The following is a 24,541-nucleotide window of genomic DNA, read 5'->3' as shown; positions in this document are numbered from 1 at the left end:
AAGAAGTTCTCAAGCCAGTAGCACTCCAGCCTTCACTTCTCTCTAGCCCTACTCCTTACTCTCCAATTTCTCCTTCATGTCCCTGCGTGGGTCCCATCTCCCCTAATCCTCATATTTCACCTTCCTTTTATGTATTTATTATCTTCCACATTAGAATATAAATTCCTTGACTATCTTTTTGTTACTGATGTTCTCCCTGGCAATCTCTGCATTGCTTCTCATAGAGAGATTTCTTAGCCCCCTTGGTTACTCTTTGGGGCTCACTAGGCCCACTCTGCTGGGCTGTAGCTTCCATCCTCTTCAGCTTTTGATCTGGGTGCCACTTTTAGCTGCCATTTTCCAGGAAAAGCAAGATCTCCCACCCAAAGACCAGAAGAAATTTCTCTAGTTTCATGTCTTACTTTGGGACCCAGCATCTCGGAAGAAACAATATTCTGGTTTCAGGTTCCAAGCCCTATCCTCTGGGCTCTCCCATGCCTAGAGCCCATATCTCAGTTTTTCTTAAATACCCATATAAATGAGTGAAAATCAAAAGGCAGAGAGGCAACTAACATATAGCATATGAGGAGATTGTCTGCATTCTAGATCTTTCTGTATACAAATGTGCCCAATGGCTCTGAGGAATTTGGCTATACATCCTTATAAACCATAAATTCTTCTATTCAGTCTGAAAAGGAGAGATTCTTCCTTAGATATCTTGTCTTTTCCCCAGGGTTTCATTGGTGACTTCCCCTTATCCTTTGTTATATAGATTTACATTTCATGCCATCCTTTTCATTTTCTTCTGTAGGTTTCCCATAGGTACAAACTGAGTTGTACTCGAGACAGTTCATATGGGCTAAATTTTTAGTGTGAGCATTTAAACTTCTGGAATTGACAAACACTACAAATTAGGGCTGGATTTAGAGTTTTATCAACTGTCTAAACTTGAGAAAGTGATGAAGAAAATGCTGGAAATGCTGTTTGAATCCTGTATCCTGTATACATTTTCCCTTCCCTACTCTCCCTCCCCTAGAGTTGGTTGTTAAACATTTATCTACATTCTGTTATGTATAAACCTTTTATTTCTTATTTTTTTGTAAATCAGGGACTGGGCATTTCTGGATAAAGCAGCTTCTTGTCCTAGAAGTGATGACATAAAGAATTACAGTTAGGGGAGAGATCAACTAGGAATAATCAGAGAGACAGGAAGTGCACAGTTCTGATGGTTGGCTCTCTGTTGAGGAGTTCCAAGGCAGATATGTCTACCCCCATCCAACAGGTAAAGATATGTTGTCTTTCTAATGCATGTATCCATGGCATCTCAGTCCATGCTGAGACTCGTGAAACTAAAGGAACATGATCTTCTGGTAATCGAAATGGGGACAAATGAGACTGCCATCAATTGTCTAAAAAGTAGTGTTAAAGATCAGGAATTCTTGGCTGAAACAACTGGAGACAACAAGGATAGAAGAAATATTTCATTATTGCATCCAGCCAAAGGCAAGGGTTATTAAAAAAAAATGACAGATTTAGGATATGAACCTTTAGTTAAGATGATATCAGAAAATGGTATTTGGAGCATGGTTGAAAATAAGATGAATGATGGTCTCCTTACCTGAGATAAGATACTCTTAATAAGATTCAGTAAAAAAAAAAGAAAAGTAAAGTAAAAAAAATTGTATTGAATATTATACAAACCTAGCCAAAAAATAAAAGTAGAAAAAATAGTCCCTAACATGGAGTGAGATAAAAGGAGAAAAATGAGGTTGCAGTCATTTAGGAGAGAGGTCCAATTCCCTTCAGTTTGCCAAAAGTATTGGCTTTAAAAAAAGGTGGGGGGCATCTTATAATGATCCAGTCCCAGAGATGGAAGTCCCTGCTTGTCCTCTGAGGAGTTTATCACATCCAATTAAGTTCTTCAGAAGAAGGAAGCATATACTCTTTCCATAAATCAGCTATTTCTGCTGCAAACATCACATCCTGTGTGACTGTAAATACCAGATAGAGGAAGGGACAGGAAAGCCTCAAAGGGTGGTTCATTAACAAGGACTTTTGTACCTAGAAGGAGGCCCCGCTTCAGGGTCCCAGAGACCTTGAGAGAAATCATCCTAAGAAACTGACGGACACCTCAGCAGAAACTCAGCAAGAGTTATCAGAGGAAACAGGTAGGAACCATGGATCTTCTTTCCTTGACTTGAATTCCTGCTTGTGTTTCTTAGGAAATCATAGCATCATAGATTTCAAGATAGAACAGATTTTAGGGGTCATGGATGGAGAAATTGAGGTCATAGAGCTTATTAATTGGTCCAAAGTCACACATGTAGGTAGTGGTTGAGTTGGGATTTGAATCAAAGGCCTCTGGTGTCAATTCAGCCTTCTTTCCACTGCACCGCACTGCTTGTCCCATTCCAGTTTTGGTTATAGTGTCTTGAGAAAATGGTGAGATCCGAGCAAAGTGAGGTATGTCTGTGTTGTGTATGGGCAATCACATAACGAGAGAGAGCCTTATCAAGAGTCTTAGGTTTTCAAACCATCTCGTCTATCCTTGCAGTAATTCCATGAGCTAGGTTTTATGAACCTCATATGAACCCCTTTTTACAGACGAGCAAACAGAATATCTGCAGGATTCACGATGACCAGGAGAAGCTTAAAAAAACTCCAAAATAGATTGTCATGTTTGTGAAATAGGAAAACAACGTGATCAGCAATGGATAAGCCCAAATAATGTCCAGAAAGATTTATGACAGTCACTGCTACATATTGTTTTGCAATATCATTACCAGGGATTCAACAGCTTTGTAATGGATTTGCTGAAGCCTCAGATTGCAACCTCTGAGTCTTCATACAGAGTTGTAGGATGTAGTTAGCCATCTGGACCTAAGGAGACTGGATAGGAATGCATGAATCATGGTGCCCCCTTCTCTAGGGCATATACACTTCGGACTCCATTGGGTTAATGTGTTTGTAGGAAACAGAGGAGTCCACCCCTTATCCTTCTTTCTCTTAGAATCTCTTCTTGTGAACAGAACAAGGTGAAGCTCACATGGATGAAATATCTTGCTTCAGAGGGAGCAAACAGAGAATGTCAGCGTTGGGAGGAGACTTAGAATATAAAACATATAAAACATGCAGTTGGAAGGCAGTGTGGTTCAAGGGAACGAGCTCTGGATAGAAGGATTTGAGTTCAGATCCCAGAACAGCAATTTCTTTCCTCTTTGACCTTGGACATGTCACAACTTCCCTGGCCCAGGTATCCTCATCTGTAAAATGAGTGAGTTTGGACTGGATGACTGCCGATCTCCCTTCCAGCTTCCATTCATAATTCAATGTCCTTGCAGAAGTGCTTTAGTCTATGTGTGTTGATTTATTATTTGACTTCTACACCTCTTCTGGTAGTCCTTTAAGTCAAACATGATGAAATGGAAAGACCATTAGCTCTAGATTCAGAGGTTCTGGATTTGAGTCTCACTTCAAATGCTGACCACCTGTGAGGCTTTGGACAAGTTACTTCCCCTCCTCTCAGATCTCAGTTTACCCATCTCTGAAACTAAAGCATTCCATTAGACTGCCTTTACCTATTTGTAAAACAAGAGGATGAAATTAAATGGAGCAGGGAGGTTGAGAAGAATGAAAATTGAGTAAAGAGTATAGATATCTAGATATCTAGATAATCTGATAATCTAGAGATCATCATCACCATCTTCGTCATCATTTATATAGTGCCTAGTATGTGCCAGGCACTGTGCTGCGTGCTTGACAAATATCCTCTTCTTTGATCCTGGGTAATTGAAGAGAATCTTTTTTTTTCTTTTTTTGCTTGTTTGTTTTAGTTTTTGATTGATGAGCCCAGAAGCTAGATTTCAAAGTATTGGGTTAGTGAGAAGTTAAGAAGAGGAAACAATGAGAAAACAGATTTTTCAAGGAGCATGTCTGAGAAAGAGAAAATCTATCCATCCATTTCTCCATCCGTCTGTCTGTCTATTATCATTCTGTCTGTATATTTTCCTATTTCTGTTCTATCTACACTCACACATACATCTTGAGATCATAGGAGGGTCTAGTGAAGTTGGTTTTATTTTATTTCTTTATTTATATGAGATGGAGGAGACTTAGCTATGTTTGGAGTCAGTATGAGAAGAATGAGTAGAGACACCTAAGTATCCCAGTGGCTAGAACTTGGAGGTTCTGGGAGCAAAACGACATGATTGGCATCCTGCCTCCAACATACTATCTGTGAGACTGTAACCAAGTCATATCCTCTGTCTGCCTCACTTTCCTTATGTGCAAGATGGGAATGATAATATTACTGACCTTCCAGGGTCATTGTGATTATATCATATATTAAATGACATTAATATTTGTAAAGGGCTTTGCAAATCTTCAGATGCTTGCCATGATTAGTATAGAGGGCAACACTGGAGATTCAAGAGAGAAGGGGAAGGATTAAGGACACAGTCTACTGGGGAAGATGGAAAGAAGAAGAATCAAGACACATGAAGAGAGGTGATCCTGGACAAGGAGAAGGGCTAGTCTTTGTCCGAGAGAGTAAGAGATGATGTCTGGGGGATGAAGAGAAGAGGGAGTTCAAGTTGAAACTTCTAGTTTCTCAGTGAATTAGGGGCAGGGGGTCTCAGCTGAGAAGTTGGGATTTATGTCTGGCTTAACTTCTTGTAAGTTCTAGAGGACATAACCAAGATGGGTGAGTGGCAATTTGTGAAGTCCGGATTTTGATTTGACATGAGGAATAGAAATGTTCCTGGTGTTTCAAGAAAAACAAAAGTGGAATGGGCTGGGGAGGTAGTGAATTCATCTTAAGTCAGAGTATTCAGGCGGGTTGATATATAGCTTGTTCAGAAAGTTATATAGAGGAATTCTCTTTGAGAATGGCTTGGACTCGGTGGTATCTGGGGTCCCCTCCAGATGTGCAGTTCTGGGTTCTTTGAACATACATGTATTGAAAGAGGTTTGAGACAGTTCAATATAATAAGCAGTCACTAAGTACCTACTGTATAAGAAGCTGTGCTAGGCTCTGGGGACCCCAAAGTGAAAACCAAACAATTCTCATTGTTCAGAAGCCATATGCTGTCTGGGAGACACACAAGGGAGTAAACAATGTGCCCAAGGCAAAGTTGAATGCAGGTGGAGAAGAGGTTAGTTTTCAGTCATGTCTGACTCTTTGTGACCCCATTGGGGGTTTTTTGGTCAATGACACTGGAGTGCTTCACCATTTCCTTCTCCAGCTCATTTTACAGATGAGGAAACTGAGGCAGACAGGGTTGAGTGACTTGCCCAGAATCCTACAGCTAGAAAGTGTCTGAGGTCACATTTGAAGTCAGGTTCTCCTGACTTTAGGTCCAGCATTCTAACCTATACTACCTAGCTGCCCTAAGGTTCTTCCAGTAACTATCTGTGGTATCATGCCACAATAATAGTCTCTCTCTATTTTCCTCTTGTGTCAAATGGGGTGCTTGGACTCAGTTATGTCTAAGGCCCTCCCCTGATGCAAATGCTCTTATCAAGTCATTATAAGATCAATGCTTAGAGACAATGTTTTCAGAGGAAGGAAAAAGGGTGAGGTTTGTATTAGAGGGAATACTCCCACTGACAAAATCATGAGACATCTGAAATCTTAAAGAAATTCAATAACATAACAATTATTTATCATTTTTATCAGTTATTAATTACAATGATGACATTCTTATGATTTATTCTTATTAGGTACCTAGGTGGTATAGTTGATGTGACATTAGTTCAAATCTGACCTCAGACACTTATTAGCTGGTCTACCTGGGCAAATCCCTTACCCTCTCTCTGTTTCAATTTCCCCATCTGTAGTGTATAAACAATAATACTGCTTACAGGTTAGTGTCATTTATGAGGATCAAAAGAATATTTTTCAAGTGCTTTTCAAGCTTTAAGGCTCTCTATAAATTCTAGATAGTCTTGTTAATAATAATAATAATATTAATCATCATTTCTTCTTTTTCTCCTGTCCTTTGGTCCCACATAGTAATTTATATTTTTACCTTGCTTCAAGATTTACAAATTTATTTTCTTACCCCCAACCCTGTGTACAGGTCTTGCAGGTATTATTATTGCCATTTAGCAGATGAGTAAATTGAGACTAAGAGAAAGTAGGGCCCCCCTCTGCCCCCATAGTCCCACAGCTAGTCAGCATCACAGGCAGGATTTCAGCCCATGAGTTATCATTACTACCTATAGTAGGGCTATTCCATCCAGTACCCAGTCAGTGTTTAGACTGATTCAGTGATGGTTTGATTTAGATTCTTCTTTCCCCTCCAAATGTCATGTTCCCCCAGATTCCACTGGGAGAATGCCAGATGGGAATCCTGTCTTTGAGAATCATCTAACAGTCTCGACACATCTTATTGTCTCTTCCAGCACCAGCTACGGCATCATGACATCCCAACCCGTTCCCTCTGGCATGTTCATGATTCTGACTCCCAATGGAATCAGTATCCCCCAGACGCAACAATCTGAGGCTTCCTCTTCATCAAACAGCAACCTGAAGAAAGGGCTTAAGGAAGAGTCCAAAGCTCTTGGGGTGAGTCCTCCTTCTTTCAAAAAGGAGCTTGAGGGAAACCAGCCACATTTCAAGGTTTCAGTTCTTCTATGGGCTTAGAAGCCAGTAACCATTGGAAGAATTGACATAAGAGGAGAGGGGAGCAGAGATTTTTTCCTGGGACTAGCTTGTACTTTGCAGGCCCAGGGAACTGAAAAATTATGACAGCTTTGTGGGGGTTAGAGTAGCACTTCAGAGAAAGGCCCAAACTTCCTCATCCAGGCCCCCAACAGAGAAAGAAATTGAAGAAAAATTACACAACCTTTCCTTCCCCACTAGTTGTGTAAGAATGCTTAGTTCATAGTGACCTTCCTGATCCTATCATCAGGAAACACAATTGGAGACCTCAGCAGAAGGGAGGCACATCTTGTCTCTCTGACTGTTTTGGGGACAGGATTGGGAACACACAATTGCTTTTCATCTCTCTCTTGGGTATCTCCTTCATGTGAGAAAGTAGCTGAACTAGGCAGAGGTCAAGCCACCTTGGTTCCCAAGAGCCATGACCTCGGATGTGTGTGGCTCCTGGAGCTGAGCCCAAGATCCCACATGTGGCCTGACCAGGACCGAGTATCAGAGAAACATAATCTTGGAATCCAGGAAGCTAAGGTTCCTTAATACACAGTATTTAGTAATGAGGAGCCAGAAGGAGGGATGTGCTGGAATCAGCTCTGATGGCCTGTGGGAGCTGATTGTTATATTTTCAGTGTGAGCATTTCCATCTAGGATCTTAGCAAATACTACAAATGGAGATTGGTCCTTTTTGTATCTTGACTAACTAGAGTTAGAAAAATAGAGAGAAAATGTTAATTAATAAAGTCAAACTTCAAATATCTTACATTTATTTTTTCTTCTAGAAGACTGGTTGTTAAGCATTTACTATCACACCTCTAGATATCAGTCCTGTTTTCTGCCTTAGTCAGATTATATCTAGAGTTTTGTGGTCAGTTCAGAGTGACACATTTTCTGAAGAACATTGATAAAATGGAAGCTAGAAACAGTTGAAAGAAATAGTATCAAAATTCCTTAAGAACAGAAAATCTGGTGAAGTTATAATAGCTATCAGCAAGTATCTAAAAGGCTGTGGAAGAGAGGGTTAGACCTGTTAGCCTTGGCCTTACAGGGCAACCTTGGAACTATGGGGAGAAGCAGCAAAGGAACCAATTTAAGCAGGATTTGTGGGAAGCCAATGACCTTGTCCCAAAGCACAATGAACTGCTGGGGGAAATCTATAGAAAAATATTGGACAACGACTTGTCAAATAAATGTCACGAGGGATTTTTTGTTTTCACTGAGACATAAATTGGACTAGATAGCCACAAAGACTCTCTGCAATTTGACTATTTTTGTCCCATCCACTCAGGGAAGGTATTTTGGGCAAACTGATATTTGGTTAACTGCTTTCAGGCAGCAGACACATCTGAGGGTTCTGTAGAAAGTCAGTTGTGTCTGCTGAATGAGTGCCGGGGTTGTGAACAGAGCAGTTTCAGGTGGGTCATTGAGAAGCCAAAGGTAACTTGGGTCCCCTGTGTTAGTCTGACTCTGCCTGAAGGATTTTCAGAATCCTGTTTTCAGATTCCTAACATAAAATATATAGAATTACAAAGGAAACGAAATATTTGATATCATTTAAATAATAATAATTTTTTAATAAATCACTGATCCCAGGTTAAGATCCCCAAATCTAGACATTAAGGACACTTATTGGAGATTGCAGGGTGAGGTCCTCCCTGTCCCTTGGAAAGAAGAATGAATCTGTTCTAAAACCTCCCATTTCTTTTTCTTTTTGTTCAGACCATCCAGATCTTAATGGGACTGATGATTTTGAGTATGGGGATCATTTTGGCATGCATATATGATGACTCCTACTTCAAGTATTCCTCTTACAAAGTTGTCAAGTCTGGGTACCCGTTTATAGGTGGTGTAACGGTAAGTAGTGAGTCCTGCTGGCGAAGGGCAAGGCAGGAAGAGACCTGTCCCGACCTACAGAAGGCCTGTTTGAAAGAGGAGCTGGGAGGTTTAGGCTTATTCTTTGTACTAATAACAGGAAGTGCTGGTGATGCTGGAGGAGGTGGCTTCTTTATTCTACCACTGGGGTGAAGGATACAAGCTAGGGGCTGGGGGAAGGAATACCTGGCAGAAAGTAACCAAGAAAGCTAATTAATAGAACTTTTTAAAAATTCAGTTTTATTTATGTTTCAGTTCCAAGTTCTCTCCTTCTTTCCAGTCTCCCCTCCACTCATTAAAAAGGTGTATCTTATTTTTAAAATTGCTTAAGATAGAAAGGAGCCATGCGAAGTCTAGAAAATCTGCCCATTTTTGCTACCAAGTTTTTCTAAGCCTAGCCTTCTTTCTGTATCTCAATGTTCAGGTTTATTCATTTCTCTTTGTTGTTGTGTTATTTTAATCATGTTTTACTCTTTGTGATCCCATTTGGAGTTTTCTTGCCAGAAATACTGGAATGGTTTGCCATTTCCTTCTCTTACTCATTTATAAATGAGGAAACTGAGATCACAAATCTAGTAAGTGAATGAGGCTCAAAAGATGAATATTCCAGTTTCTAAGCCTTGCTTTCTATCCACTATACTACCCAACTGCTCTTTGTCCCTGTCAATAAAGTCTTCATTTCTGCCTTGGGTCTTATATCTGTACTTTTATGACCTCCTTTCAATGGCCTAGGCTGCATTGTGCACCAGAATATTTATTATTATTAATATTGTGTAATAATAATAATTATTATTGTATTATAAAATTATAGTAAACAAACAAAATACAATTGTGTATAAAATATGTATAATAATAATTATTATTATTATTTCTGTTATTTTATCCAGACCCCTGTACTATTGCTCACCATCAGTGGCTCCCTATTGGCCCTTAATTAGATCAGTGCCTATCTTCCAGCATGATCTTCGGGGCTTCCTGATTTTGCTGCCTACCTTTCATTTCTTGTTCTCTCTCAACTCGTTTTTGTTCAACATGTATTCATGCTGTACCTCCTGGGTGCAGGGCCCTGGGTTAGATGCCAGGAATGGGAAGGTGACAAACAGGGCGTTCTTTCTACCCAGGGAGCTTGCCAAGGGGCTCCTGAGGGTAGGTGGCACCTGCGTAAGTAAGTGTGAGCCAGGTCCCAGGAGCAGATGGCTGGGGGCCATCCCTTCCTGCTGTGGGAGTCAGGGAGCAGGTGACATGAAAGCTGGACCTTGAAGGAAGGAATTCATTTGACTGCCATGATGGGGAGGACATTTCTAAAATGGAAGGGAGGAAAGACTGGGCAATACACTCAGCTTGGCTGGAATAGGGCATGAGCAGAGAGAATGTCACGGATTTGGGACTGGTGCCCCTGGGGCTGGATCATAACTGAGTCCTTAAGGCAGACCACCTCTCATTTGACAGGTGAAGAAACTGAGGCTCCAAGTGGTTAAGGTTTGTACCAAATGATACAGTAGTAGCAGATAGTGTTGGGATTTGAGTTTTAAACTTTGAACTCAGCACACTTTCTACTGAGCCATATTGCCTCAAAGGAAGGTGAATGAGGCTGGAAAGGTAGCTTGGCATCCTTAAGTGGGTCAGGAGGAGAAGGAGTATGCACAGAGCAAGGATTATTAATCTAAAGCTTAGAAACTTGCTTTCTAATTATCTTGATATTTGCATTTCACAAATCGGGTTCCTTTGTAATCCTTCCATGTGTTTAAAAACCATAACTGGGAGCAGAGCTCCTTCGGTTTCAGTAGACATTGCTTCAGAGGCCCATGTCCCAGAAGCATCAAGAAGTGCTGCTCTCAGAGTACGAGGGAGCCATTCAAAGTGTGTGAGCAGAAAGATTAACCTTGGTCAGCCTGTACCTTAGGAGGGTTAGGCTGTTTGGGGAAGCGAGTTTTGCTGAGGCCTCAGACCAGAAACAGCTGGGAGATGATGGTCTCAGCATGGGCTGATAAGGACCCAAGTTTCTCACTTCATTCTGGCCTCCTGTTCTCCAGTAGCTTCATGGTCTTGCTCAGGCCCTTCTTGTTGGGACCTGTGAGGGCTCCCTGCAGTGCTTGCACGTTCTTCCCACTGTTTGATATTCACCCCATCCCTCCTCAAGGTTTTACTTTCTTAAATCCCAGACAAAGCCCCCTCTTCCATTGTCTATTTTCTAACCCTTGGACACAATCCAGGTCTTCCCCTCAAACCTCTTCTGGTCACTAGGACGGGCCCTTTCTCTCCTAACTCAGCCCAAGTCTGACCTCTGAGTGTGTCCCATGCCTTGCCCAGGGTCCTAGGGTTCATTCCTTAATGAATAGGGGGACACCTGCTGGCTAAGTGGCCACTGTGGGAGCTTGGTCGCTTTATGACCTTAGGATTGACCTTTCCCCTTTCTCCTTTACAGTTTATCATTTCTGGATCACTCTCTATAGCATCAGAGAGGAAAAAGACGAAATCTTTGGTGAGTACCAGATACCTGAGGCCTTGGCAAGCTGGAGAGCTGGTTACCTCATCCCATCCAACTCGTTGCTGGCCCTTGAGCACCACTTGAATCAGATTAAAGTTTAACTGGAAATGTACCTGGAGATAACTAGAGATACAACACAATGCAGATTATGTTAATTTGTGGTTTTCATAGTCAGTCTGTTTTTGTGGGAATTTGAAGCCATTGAGTCTGAAGACATGGGCATAACCAGGGCCATGCTAGATTGCAGATGGAGGAGGAGAGAAAGGAGGAGGAGGAAGAGAGACACACAGAGACAGAGAGAGACAGAGAAACAAAGAAAGAGAGACATACACAAAAAGAGAGACAGACAGAGACAGAGACTGACAGAGACCAACAAAGAGAGAGATAGAGAAAAGAAGAGATCCTGAAAGAGAGAGAGAGAGAGAAACAGAGACATACCTAAAGATATATATATATATTAGAGAGAGAGAGAGAAAGGAAGAAAGAGAGAAACAGACAGAGAGAGACAGAGAGAGAGAAAAACAGAGAGAGACATATATAAAGATATATATATATATATAGAGAGAGAGACAGAGAGAGAGAGACAGAGAGAGAGAGAGACAGAGAGAGACAGAGAGAGAGAGACAGAGAGAGAGAGAGAGAGAGAAAGGAGAGAGAGAAGAGCGAGACAGAGAGAGAATGAGAATTGTTTGCTGATAATGGTCCAGTAAAGGAAAGAGACTTCAGGAGCTCGTTGCCTTTCAGAGGCAGTGGCAGAAAGTGCAATATTTGGAGTCCCCGATCAAGTCCTGATCACATGGGACATAGAATTTCCCCCTCCCTATTGTCTTCAAGGTGAGATGGGGACTTGAGGCCTCCACGGGTCTTTGCCAGCTCCATGCTGAGGGTCTCCCTTGTTCCTTGCCCTCCTCTCTAGGCCCCGTGGGCTCCTGGGATCGCCATGGGTAAATCAGGGCCTTGTCTTTCAGAACCGCTTCAGCCTGGCTGCCAACGTGGTCAGTGGCATTGAGGCCACAGCTGGTCTCATCTTGCTCTCTGCCATCCTGCCTGAGATCCATGAAGATTTATCTCAGTGTCTTCACGCAACCCACCAAGAAAAACAGGACAACGATTATGTCCACAGTTATGATATATATGACTTCAATTCCTGGGCTTGCCACATGGCCCACTCTGCTCTCACTGTAAGCATTTTCAGACTCGGTGTCAGAAGGTGCCCTCGGTGCTGGGCAGGCCCTGGTCTGTTGGGTTCTGGAGAGAGTTCAAGTGTTTGTGAAAAGGGAGGAGAGAACGCCCTGGAGCTGGGAAACCTAATTATGAAAAGAGCCATTCTCTGGAGAAGCAGCCTGGTGGGGTAGACTGAGTATCGCCTGCTTACCAGGCACTGTGCCAGAGTGGGGGAGCCAAACACTGGGGGCCAGAGGGGAGGGGGGAGAGGACAGAATCACTCAAGTGTCCCCAGAAATTCTTGAAGACAATATGTTCTTGTTCTGAACTGGCAAAGCCTGGATTTTTTCCTAAGAATGAAACTATTGATCAACAAACCTTAGTTATATCCTACCTCAGTTTACCCAGTGCATTCTAGTCTTCCCTAAGAAACACATGGGATTCTCCCCATCTAACAGGTGGAGCAGTGGATACAGTCTTGGGCCTACTGTTCAAATCTGCTTTCAGGTACTTACTAGCTGTGTGATCCTGGGCAGATTTCTTCACCCTTGTTGCCTCAGTTTCCCTATTTGTAAAATAAGCTGGAGAAGGAAATGGTCAATCCCTCCAATGTCTTTGCTGAGAAAACTCCAAATGGGGTCATTGAGGGTTGGACAGAACTGAGCTACAAGAAAACTAAAGCTCTGGGAATTAATCCACTTGCCCCTGGGCCATGAGCTACTAAAATCACAGGCAGGATTTGAACCTACTGGCCTAGTCTAGATATAAGAACTATCAGTTATTTGGCCCTGCTGCAATCAGCTGAGTTGTGTGATAAGGGGAACATTTACTGTGATTTTTGTTGTTCCATCATGTCTGACTCTGTGATCCCATTTGAGGTTTTCTTGTCAGAGATACTGGAGGATTTGCTGTTTCCTTCCCCAACTCATTTTACAGATGAGGAAACTGAGGCAGAGTGAAATGACTTGCCGAGGGTCACTCAGCTACTAAGTGTCTGAGGCCTGATTTGATCTCCTGAAGATGAGTCTTCCTGACTCCAGCCCACCATTCTATCCATTGCCTCACATAGCTACCCAATACAGTGACTAGATAAACAAAACAAAACAAAAACAAAAGGAAGAGGAAGAGGCAGGAAAATCCTAGTCTGATTGTCTTGTGGTACTTGAATTCCACAGTTCAAGGACCAGAATGGGGCTAATCGAACTCTCTTGATGTCAGCCTTGCCCCCAAGTCTGATCATGATTCCAAAAATCCATTGGTTGCTCCTGCAGGCTTGGCTCCTTCAATTCTTGGGAGGGTCCCCCCAGTTCCTGAGAGAACACTTAGCTTTCTGCTCTGAAGCAGTCCCTAGAGATACTTCCAGGTACCGAAGCCAATATCTCATTTTACCAAGGCCTTTCCAAGGTTGAGAGCCCCCTGATTCCTCAGACATTTGACAGCCATTTGAAAGCTGTTTTGTTCTTGTGATATCTCTCTTGAGGTTATTGCCCAGTGGTGTTCCATCTTCTCAGATGGAGACGTTGGGCTTCTCGACGTTGGCTGTTCCCTTAGGTTCTAGGAGTAACCCATCAGTAGTGACTTCTGATCATGTACCTTATGGAGGCACAACCTAAAGCTTGAATATCTCCCCAGCATCTGATGTTAGATGCCTCAACTATAGATGAAGGTGGGAGGGAGAAGATGGAAAAATCTCATCCTCCACTGTTTGTCAGCCTCAGTACACAACTATTCCAAGCCTCAACAGCCTTAAGCTCCCTTGGATTTAGCTTTTACATTTCCCTAGGGCATGGTTAATTTGTTTTCTCTGCCAGTGGAGATATTCCTTTCAAAAAAAAGTTCAGTTTTCAGATGCGTTTTGTATAGGTTATTTAATATTTCATTAACACTTGGGATTACATTCTAGGCCTTTTGTGAATATTCCACAGAGCTGGGGAAAGAATCCTCTCCTATGTATTCTCTTATTAGTTTACCAGTATAGACAAGCAGGAAGAAGCCATTTGGGCCCCAAAGCCAACTGGGAAATGGTCGGCATGTAGTGCCTGTCTCTATGAGGACTATGGTTCCAAGTCTGTGCCCATTTGGGCAGCGAATACGATTGTGAATAACCTAAGGCTCCCTGGAAGTCCCTGCTCCTTGGGGGAAGAGGAAGCTGCTTTGTCTTAGAATTCCTTGTACCTTCTGCCTCCCAGTGCCATTGCCCAGGGGGACCCAGTGGCCTCTGGCTTCTGTCCCAAACTGTCCTTTCCGTGTTTGCAGGGGATTATGTCTGTGATGCTCATCTTTACCGGCCTGGAGTTAAGCATCGCTCTGTTTGTGGCTTTCTTTGACTGGAGGAAGCTGTCGGGGGAGTCCGATGGGGTGAGTGTCTCAGGGCCACAGCCAGGCCCCGGGGTATCTGGGGAAGGCCGATGACGGTGGGTGCTGGGAGGGAGATGTACCATGGGCCTCTGTAGACACGGGCAGGGGCAGCTCCAGTGGGAAAGGCTTTCCTGGCCCAGTCTGGCTGTCGGGCCAGGATCCCAGTGAGCTGAGGGCAGGGGCCAAGCTGACTGGGTTCCTTTTGGCTGTTTCTAGGCTGTCCTGTTCCTATCACGTGGTCGCCACATCGCTGCCAACTTAAAGGCGTCTCTTTCTAACCCTTCCTATGAAGAGTTTGGGGCCTCTGCCTAGAAGATCCTGAGGGTTTGCTGCTGGGGCTTTGGAGGTCACTATCACGTGAGATTCACTGCCCAACAGAACTGTGATTCAAGGTCCTGCAAATGTCTGACTCTGATGAAGAAGCAGAAAATGTTTGTCTCTGGTCTTAAAGTCAATTTCTTTCTTCCACACGGGTCATCATCGGCATGGTTGTCCTTGCTTCAGCCTCATGCAGGGTTACCAAGAAACAGTATCTCTGTGGAGCATCTTGCAAACTGCCCCCAGCCTCCCCTCCCCTGCTGCAGGCAGTGGACTGCCAGATGGGGAGGGGGTGCTGCGGCTTCTTCTGCTCAGATGGAGTCCTATTATTTCTCTCTCATGGCTGCCTTTTGCTGCCCTTTGCTTGGGCTGGAGAGCTGAGCCCCGGGCTCTTGCCAGAGCTGGGATGTTTCCCACATTCCTTTCGCCTCTCTAGGAGCAGAGCACAGGAGGCTTGGAGTTCAATCAGGGAAATGCTGCTGCAGTTTGCTTACTAATAAATTCTTTTTTTTTTTGGACTTTAAGACTTATTTTCTGCATTGCTGCTCAAGCGTGTTTTTAAAGGAATAGGAAGCCCCAGAGGCAGATATGATAGGAGAGTGCCTGGAAATCAGGTTCAGATAAAATAAGGGCCAGAGCATATCAGTGGAAGAGAAAGAGGCACATCCTTCCTGACTTCAAAATAAGGAAGAACAGAATCTAAGTTTTCATTTGTAGCCCTCCCCAAGTAATAAGTTCTCAAAGGGGTCCTTCGCTGTCTTACCCCATTGCTCCTCCCTCGTTTCTCGTGCTGTCTCTAATTTGAGAACCTCCTTGCTCATGGATGTTCTGACTGTTCCAAGGGTGACATTTATGGCCTCCCTGTGGTCTTGATCCTCCCACCTCACTCCTCAGCAATGGAAGGTTTTGATTCCTGCAAAGTGATGTCAGAGTTGGATTAGACTTCTGAAAAGTTCTGTTAGCCAGCAGGAAAGGGACAAGAGGGAGAGGAAGAAGTCGGCCAGAAAATGGAAGGAAGTCGGGAGAAATAGAAAAAGATAAAAGGGAATGAGATAGAACTGAAACAAAGAGAAGGAAGGGAGAAAGGTGACAACTTCTCTCTGATCTGTAAACATTGAGGGTCCCTTCTCTGCACTGTGGTTGTGCTAAGGAGTTGCTTAGGAGGCAAAACACACAAGTAAAATAGTCCCCATCCTCATGGAACTTACTTTCCACAAAAGGATATAGTACACAAAGGAACAAAGAAGAACAAGATAATTTAAAAAGAGAGAGTGAACAAGAGATAGACAGAAAGAAAAAGAGACAGAGAGGAAGGGAAAGAAAGGAAGAAACAGTGATGATAGAAACATAGGGAGAGAGAGACAGAAAGAGAGATAGAGGGAGAGAGAGATAGGAAGAGGAAGGGAGAGAGACACAAAGAATGAGAGAGAAGGAAGGAGGGGAGAGGGAGGGGAAAAAAAGCCCATTTAGGGCACAAATCACTCTTCATTGACTCTGGACATCTTGGCTGAGGTGCATAAAATCCCAGCATTCTGATGGAGAGCAGACCAAGCAGAGATCTCATTCTTCCTCTTCTAGAAAAAATGCCCCAGAGAGAATGTAAACATAGTAAGAGCTGTAATTAATGCTTTCAGGGTACAGATAGTATTTATTAAGTGACTACTGGATGCTGTGCCAAGGCAGGTCAAACAAAGGAAAGCTCATAGGCTAATGGGGAGGCCATGTGCAAACAACAGTATACAAAGAAGCTAGAGACAGGCTAAACAGGAGATGATCAATAGAGGAAATGCCATAGCATTACAGGGAACTGGAAAGAGCTTATTGCCCATGCCAAATGCTGAAATAAATCAAACTTTTAAGAGGAAGAAAACCGTGTCTTTAATTGAGATAGCAGGACCACAAGCTTGAGGCCCTGAGTCACTGATATCTGAATACATGGGTGGCAGCATGGGCATGCCACAATATTGGAACTGGAAAGAGGAAAATCTCTCTTTGTCTCAGCTCTGTCACACTCTGTGGTCCTGGCCAAGTGACCTCACCATCCTGAACCTGTCTCTCTCTATAAAATGGGACTGATAAAATTTGTACTGCTGTGAGAACAAGGAGGAGAATGGAAATTTAAAACTAAATCAATTCTCATTGTCTCTTAGGAAATTACATCGCCCCCAAAGGTGGTCCACTATTCTGCCCCAGTGTCAAGCATTCTGTCCTTTGGGCAATTTTATAATAGTGACCAACACCTTAAGCTAAGCTTTTAAAACTCTGGGGTAAAGGAAATGTCTGCACTGCTCAGAGACCCTTTCTTTCCTGAACTCAGCAAACTTTGTGAGCAGAGAGAATATGCTGTGAGATAGGGTGACAGGAGGAGACTGCATAGAGTGCTGTGATAGATGGAGTGATGTGATAGATGTGATAGATGGATCTGACTGAGCAGCCAGAGAATTGCTGACCAGACTGGTGGAGAGAACAGGTAAATTCTCCAGCTGTTACTGGGGAAACCGTGGGACCCGGATCTCAGGGGGTGCTCTGAGGGGGAGAGGAGCATTTCAGTGTTTCTAGGGCAGGAGTGATGGGGTGTTGGAGTTGAGGGCATGGGGATCATTTGATTTCTTTGAGTGCAGAAGGTAGGAACACGAACAATCGTGTTGGTTGGGGAGATGCCAAACTTTTAGATTTTGGGAAGAACCAAAGGAGAATAGTCTGTCTGGGAAAGTGATGAGTTATGTGCCCCCCAAGGCCATAGAATCACATAATGAGAGACATAAAGGCCCTTCAAACCCCTCCTCCTCCACCCTATTTTATATTTAAGGAAATTGAAGTGGAAAAAATGAACCTGCTCAAGATCACACAGGCAGGAAAGGAGAGAGCTTGGGTTGGAACTAGGATCCTTTCTCTGCAAAGCCAGAACTATCCTCACTATACTATGCTATTGATGAAAGAGAGGGGCATCTTGGAGAAAGGATTTTTGCTCACTTACATTTTAGATGAGGTAGCCACTGAGATCCCTCCAATGATTCAGTGCAGAGATTCTGGCTTTTGGGTAAGATTGCTCTGCTACAGGATGGGCAAGATGGGTAGGGTCTAAGTCATCAGACAGGGCAGATTTCCCATAGCAAGACGAAAGGGATATGAAGCATCTTTTAGAAGTAAGAGACACTCTTTGGAATTTCTTGTCTTTTCCAATTCTAGGATCTGGCCCAAACTAAGATACTACTCAGGAAACAGAGCTTACACCTGGAAAATGCTAATATCTCCTGAATCTGTGGTATTCAAAAAGGTTGTCTTGGCCCTGGCTATTGATGACATGGATTATATTGGTGATCTGGCATGAGTTATAGGAGAGAAAGAGCAAGAGCAGGGCTGGAAGTGGGGTTCACTTGGAGATGGGGTTCCCTTGCAGTCAGAAGTACCTGTGAGCACTTATTGTGTACCTACAGTATGCTGTGAGAGATAGCATGGGAGTCAAATGATTAGCAATCATAGGATGAACATATAAAACTCTTGGGATTCTATGTGCCAAGACAAACACATACAATTACAAAATACTTTTCATATAAATTAAGTCAGAAAAATATTAATTGTTTATGGGTAGACAGAGCCAACACAAAAAGACAATTCTACATAAATTAATCTACTTATTCAGCACAATACCAATAAAACCATCAAAAAACCATTTTTATAGAACTAGAAAAAATACTAACAAAATTCATCTGAAAGAACAAAATGTCAAGAATATCAAGGGAATTAAGGAAAAGAAAATGTGAAAGAAGATGGCCTAACTTTATCAGGTTTCAATCTGTTTTTTAAGTAGTAATTATTAAACCAATTTGATATTGGCTAAGAAATAGAGTGGTGAATGGATTAAGTATACAATACACTGTAATAAATCACCATAGTCATTTCTAAATTATTGGGGCAAAACTCAATGACAAAAACTGCTGGGAAAACTGGAAAACAGTATGGCAGAAATTGGGGTATAGATTAATATTTCATACTTTATGCCAGGAGACATAAAGGGTCATATCAAAAATAAATTAGTGAACTCTACATAATTTACTTGTCAAATACTGTGCAATCCTTTTAACCATGCTTCCATATTTGTCATATTGTGCAAGAAAAATCAGATTAAAAAAAATGAAGAAAAAGCAAACAAATAAACAAAAAGGTGAAAATACGATGTTTTGCTCCACCTTAAGTGTCCATAGTTTTATTTCTGGATGTGGATGGCATTTTCTATCACAAATCTATTGGAACTATTTTGATCACCTCATTGTTGAGAAGAACCAATTACATGACAATTGATCATCACATAATCTTATTGTTTCTGTGTACAATATTCACTTTACTCAACATCAGTTCATGTAAGTCTTTCCAGGTTTTTCTGAAATCATCCTGCTCATGGTTTCTTATAGAAGAGTAACATTCCATTTCATTCATTATACTGTAACTTCTTCAGCTATTTCCCAATTGATGGGCATCTGCTCAATTTCCAATTCCTTGCCACGAAAAAAGAGCTGCTACAAACATTTTTGCACACGTGGTCCTATTCCCTCATTTGTGATCCCTTTGCTGTTCAGGCTCATTAGTGACACATAGTAGATCAAAGGGTATATGTAGTTCAATAGACCTTTGATTATAGTTCCAAATTGCTCTCCAGAATGGTTGGATCAGTTCACAACTCCACCAACAATGTGTTAGTGTCCCAGTTTTCCCATGTCCCCTTCAATATTTATCATTATCTTTTCCTGTCAACTTAGCCAGTCTGAGAGGTATGTAATGGTACCGCAGAGTTGTCTTAATTTGCATTTCCCTAATCAATAGTGATTTAAAGCATTTTTTCATATGACTAGAAATGGCTTTAATCTCTTTATCTGAAAATTGTCTGTTTATATCCTTTGACCATCTATCAATTGGAGAATGACTTGTATTCTTATAAATTTCACTCAATTCTCGTATATTTTAGAAATGAGGCCTTTATCAGAAACATTGTAAAAATTGTTTCCCAGTTATCTGCTTCCCTTCTATTCTTCCCTGAGTTGGTTTTGTTTATGCAAAACCTTTTTAATTTCCAGTTTGCATTTCATAATGTTTTCTAGCTCTTTGACCACAAATTTCTCCCTTCTCTACAGATCTGACAGGTAGACAATCATTTGCTCTACTAATTTGCTTATAGTATCACCCTTAATGCAAGACTTTCTTTTTAAAGTTGGTTACTGTATACTTTTGAAGAGTCCTTTGTTGAAAACATACCCTGACTCAGAATCTATTTTCATTTCATACAAGCAGTCCTCAAATTTTTCTCGATCTCACTTTGTCCCCATGAAACTTAATAGCCCTGTTGGACCGGTATTGGGGTGGTCCATGTGAGGTCGTTGAATATATGGCTCAGGAATGAGATAGGGGAGGATGATTCTAGCAATTGTCAAAGTCCCATTTGATTTCTGGGTCTTCAGTGACTCTTCTCCCATTCTTGTTTTTATCCTCATATTCCTTCTTCTCTCTGGGGAAGTCAAGCCCATTGTATTGTTTTTGTTTTGTAACAATTGGCTATCACAGGAAAAGTTCAACAGGCTTATATGTTTGTGCCCAGTAACACAAACCCACAGCATGCTTTGCTGGTCTTTGGGAACAGCATCATAGAAGTCCGTGATATGGGGGTGTTTCATCCTGAAAATTGCCCAGTCAATGACTGTTCTTTCTATGTAATAAAAGATGAATCTTCCTGCTCTTTCTCCAATCCTAGCACCCCACCCACATACTCACAAAACCCACCCTTCCATTACACACAAGCACACACATATTTTCAAGTGAACAATTTAACTTGAATGTTCCTCTTCATCTTCTTTCAATTCGGAAGCACCTGCCCAACTTCCCCTTTTAAGGACTATTTGATTTCAGTAACACATGCATTGGGAAGCTTTCTCTCTACTCCTAGTTAAGACTCTGCATGTGACTGTTCATTGCACCCAGGAAATGCAACAGGGAGTGATGTCCCCTGAGACCTTTCCGACAAGTCCTGTTGACTTAAGTCTTTATTATGCTGGAAGGAAACTACTGGAAATCAGACTCCAGAATCTCTGAAACTCTAGGTAAAATGTGGTTTGTGATGAGTTAGAAGGGTAGCTTCCAGTTAGGATGGATCTCAATTCCTTTGGTTGTTCTCCTGATGTTTCTTGCACCTTGAGATTAGGAAAAAAAATTATTCTGAGGAATTCATTAGTTCTAGATCCAGAATCCTATGGGGTCCTAGATATAGAATCTTTATTTCTTCAGTTACAGTGGAACTTCATCTCCAGTTATGGATTCAGTTAGTCATCCAACCATCTATCCATTCCTTCATTCAGTAAGCATCTATTAAGCACCCTTTCCCCCTTTCATCTAGGTGGGTGTGCCATTATCACAAGATAACAGAAACAACCAGTCCATGAGATTTCAAGCTCTCTGCTGGATCTGTGGCTCCATTTACGCTGGCATAATGGGAAGCAGCCATGAATAGAGATCAGGAAGTCCAAGTCAAATCTTGCCTTTGACTCAAGCTGTCTATGGGAGCCTCACAAGTCCCTCAATGATCCAGGCAAGTCTCTAAGATTTTGAGATCCAAATGAATTGCTACTCTGAATTATTTGGTGTACAAATTTCCCTCATGAATCAAAATCATGGGGCAGGTAAGCAGCCCAGTGGATAGACTACTGGGCCTGGAGTCAGGATGAACTGAGTTCAAATTTAGCTTTATTAACTGGCAAATCTTCACCTTGGTTTTTATAGTTCTTTTGTAAAATGGGAATAATAACAGCATCTATCTTGTAGGGTTGTTGTGAGGATCAAATGTGATAATAATTGTAAAGGGCTTAACACCATCTTGGGCACATAGTAAGTACTCTATAATAATGATAATAACAATAATTGATAATTACATAGTGCTTATTATGTACCAGGCACTGTACTGAGGGCTTTCCACATTACTATAAATGTTACCTGTTTGATGAAGAAAAATCCAGCTATATCATACCTCCTGATCATCTAAATTAGGAAATCTTGACCTTTTGAGTAACATAGACTCTTGTGGGATGAATCTCTGGATTCCTTCTTGGAATCATGTTTTTAAAGTTATAAAATAAAATGCATAAAATTACAAAAAAAGCAATTATATTGAAATATTGCTATCTATATATTTACACACACACACACACACACACACACACACACACACACACACTTTTAAAGTTCACAGACCTCAGATTAAGAGTTCCCAACTATATTAACTTTCCCTTTTCTGACAGTGGTCTGCCTGGGGCTCTCTGTAAGAGAAGACCCCCTAGAGTAGGCTTTTTAATTTCCTTTACTCACTCTTACTCTCTGTTTTGAGAAATTAAAGGCTTTGGAATCATTCTTATTCTCCAGCCAAACTGGTTCTCTAGCTAGTTCAGTGCTCCACTTTCTGAATGAGCCCATCACAAATTAACTTGCTTTCAGAGATGGTGGAAGATGGACCTGCATTAGATGGATAAAAGGAAACTTGATGGGGAGGAAGGGAGTTAAGATAGTCTTTCTCATGTTAATAGTTCATCCTTTCTGGCTCCCTTTCCATTGTTGCTGAGAATAGGACTACAAAAGATATGATGAGTGACCATTTTTTTTATTCTACCCAAGAAGGAAGGGGGTGGTAGTGTTAAGACAAAAGCCCTCACTTTTTTCTGACAGGAACACTGAGGGAAGATTTGTTAGAGAGGGGGAAGTCACCTCAAAGGGCAGAAAATTTCTGGGAATCAGCTTAATACATTGTTGGTCAAGCTGTGAGTTGGTACAACTATTCTGGAAATGTATACAAATAAAGTGACTAAAATGTCCATAGCTTCTGATCAGAGCTTCCCCCTACCTGTATTTTACTCCAAAGAAGTCATTGACAACAAATAAAGACTCCATTTACAACAAAATATTGAAAACAGCATTGATGATGATGGTTAATAAAGTATATAAATATATATAAATAATAGAATAAAGTAGATGCCTCTTTTTTAGAGAATGGATAAACAAATTATAGGAAGTAAATGTCAGAATACTACTGTGGTATAAGAAATAAAAAAGTATGATGGAAAAAAGAAAAGAGTCTTATGAACTAAATGCAGAGTAGAATAAACAAATCCAGGAAAATGATGTATCTACTAACTATGTTAATATAACTTAAAAAAAATTTAATTGAAATCTTTTATATCATCTAAATTTCTCCCATATTTTCCTCTTCATTCTTCGAAAGAACCATCTCTATAACAAAGTTTAAAAGGAAAAAGAGAAAGAAAAAATAAGCAAAACCCATTAATATATTTTTCTTCCATTTCCCCTAAAAACAATCCCTTTAACAAATTTTAAAGGGAAAAAAAGAGAAAAAAGAAAAAAAAATCAGCAAAACCCATCTATACATTCAAAATATTTCAAAATATATGCAGTGTTCTAGGCCTGTAGATCTTCTATCTCTTCTCATTTCTGTTGGTGAATCAAGTAGTCAACAAGCATTTGTTATTATATACCAGGAATTTTGCTAAATGTTGAAGATGTAAAGAAGAGAAAAAAGACAGTTCCATTTGCAAGCTCACAATCTCATGGGGAGACAAAATGAAAACATTGTTGTATAAAAAAGCTTTATATGAAATAAACTGGAAGTAACAGAAAAGTAGCATTTAAGGATTGGGAAAGACATCCTATAGAAGGTGGGATTTTAGCTGCGGCTTAAAGGGATTCTTCAGAAGGAAGAAAGAAAGGAAGAGAAAGGGCATTCCTGGCAGGTGGCCCAGCCACCAGATGCCCAGAGGTAAGAAATGTCTTATTCATGGAATCCAGAGCTTGGTGATAGGAATAAAGTGTGTGAGATTGGAAAGGGATGAGGAGGTAGGCTAAGAAGGGCTTTGAGTGCTAAATAGCATTTCAAAATTGATCTTTAAGGCAACTGGGAACCCCTAGAGTTTATTTGAGTAGGAGGGATGACGTGATCACTTTAGGAATGTCTTTTCTTGGGAGCCACTCTTTTTCTTTGTAATTATGCAACATACATTTTCAATTGTGTCAAAATCTACCACAGAACAAGCAAAGCTGAATATTGCAAAATCATAAAGAACAAATCTGAGAAGAGGCATGAGACAATATCGCCCTTCATTTCCTCTGCAGTAGTCACCACCCACAGGTGTGAAATATTGCAAACATAGCATTTTTAAAAATTGCATTGGTTGCTTTTGCTGATTTTTTTCCTCTTCTTTTTTTCTTTTTCTGTAATAAAGCCTAGCTTTTTGGGAGGAGTGATAGAAGGAGAAATCTAAGGGAATCTAGTCAATATAAAAGCAACATTAACTATAAAAATCTGTTAAAAAAAAACCTAACCTACCTCTGCTTTCCATCTCACTACTTCATATTATTAGTTTCACATAGTTTTGATTTGGAAGATCATCTGGTCCAACTCCTTCCATGCAGGAAACTGAGATTTGGATTGATGGGAAGGAGTTGAATTGGTTATCCAGGGAGGAAGTAGCCCCTTTAGGGTTGGAGTCCACCCAAGTCTGTGAATTCCAAATCTTACCTTATTTTACTTTTGATGGCTTACACAATTCTGTATCTGGCAATTCTGGGAACAGAATGGCATTAAGTGATTCTCTGAACATTTTTGACGCTATTCAGTTTGAGAACAGCCTGGGATTGAACATTGTTAGTGTGGTCAT

The 24,541-nt window shown here is 41.3% G+C and overlaps 1 protein-coding gene across 2 annotated transcripts; it reads left to right on the top strand.

Annotated features, from left to right (window-relative positions):
* Positions 1 to 612: 612 nt before the first annotated feature.
* Positions 613 to 15,361, top strand: LOC127540074 (membrane-spanning 4-domains subfamily A member 6D-like). Of its 2 annotated transcripts, XM_051964615.1 has the most exons (8): positions 613 to 1,261; positions 2,045 to 2,147; positions 6,385 to 6,547; positions 8,357 to 8,491; positions 10,935 to 10,991; positions 11,966 to 12,178; positions 14,418 to 14,519; positions 14,736 to 15,361. In XM_051964615.1, exons 3-8 carry the CDS (start codon positions 6,401 to 6,403, stop codon positions 14,829 to 14,831), a joined length of 750 nt encoding a protein of 249 aa, XP_051820575.1. In that variant the 5' UTR covers positions 613 to 1,261; positions 2,045 to 2,147; positions 6,385 to 6,400; the 3' UTR covers positions 14,832 to 15,361. The 2 variants fall into 2 exon arrangements, with proteins under 2 accessions (XP_051820575.1, XP_051820574.1); XM_051964614.1 differs by lacking the exon at positions 613 to 1,261 and having other exon boundaries at positions 1,321 to 2,147.
* The last annotated feature ends 9,180 nt before the right edge of the window (positions 15,362 to 24,541 follow it).

This window comes from Antechinus flavipes, chromosome 6 (assembly GCF_016432865.1).
Source record: "Antechinus flavipes isolate AdamAnt ecotype Samford, QLD, Australia chromosome 6, AdamAnt_v2, whole genome shotgun sequence".
Classification (NCBI taxonomy): Eukaryota; Metazoa; Chordata; class Mammalia; order Dasyuromorphia; family Dasyuridae; genus Antechinus; species Antechinus flavipes.
The sequence above is the reverse complement of the archived record's forward strand: the minus strand, read 5'-3'. Positions and strand labels throughout refer to the sequence as shown.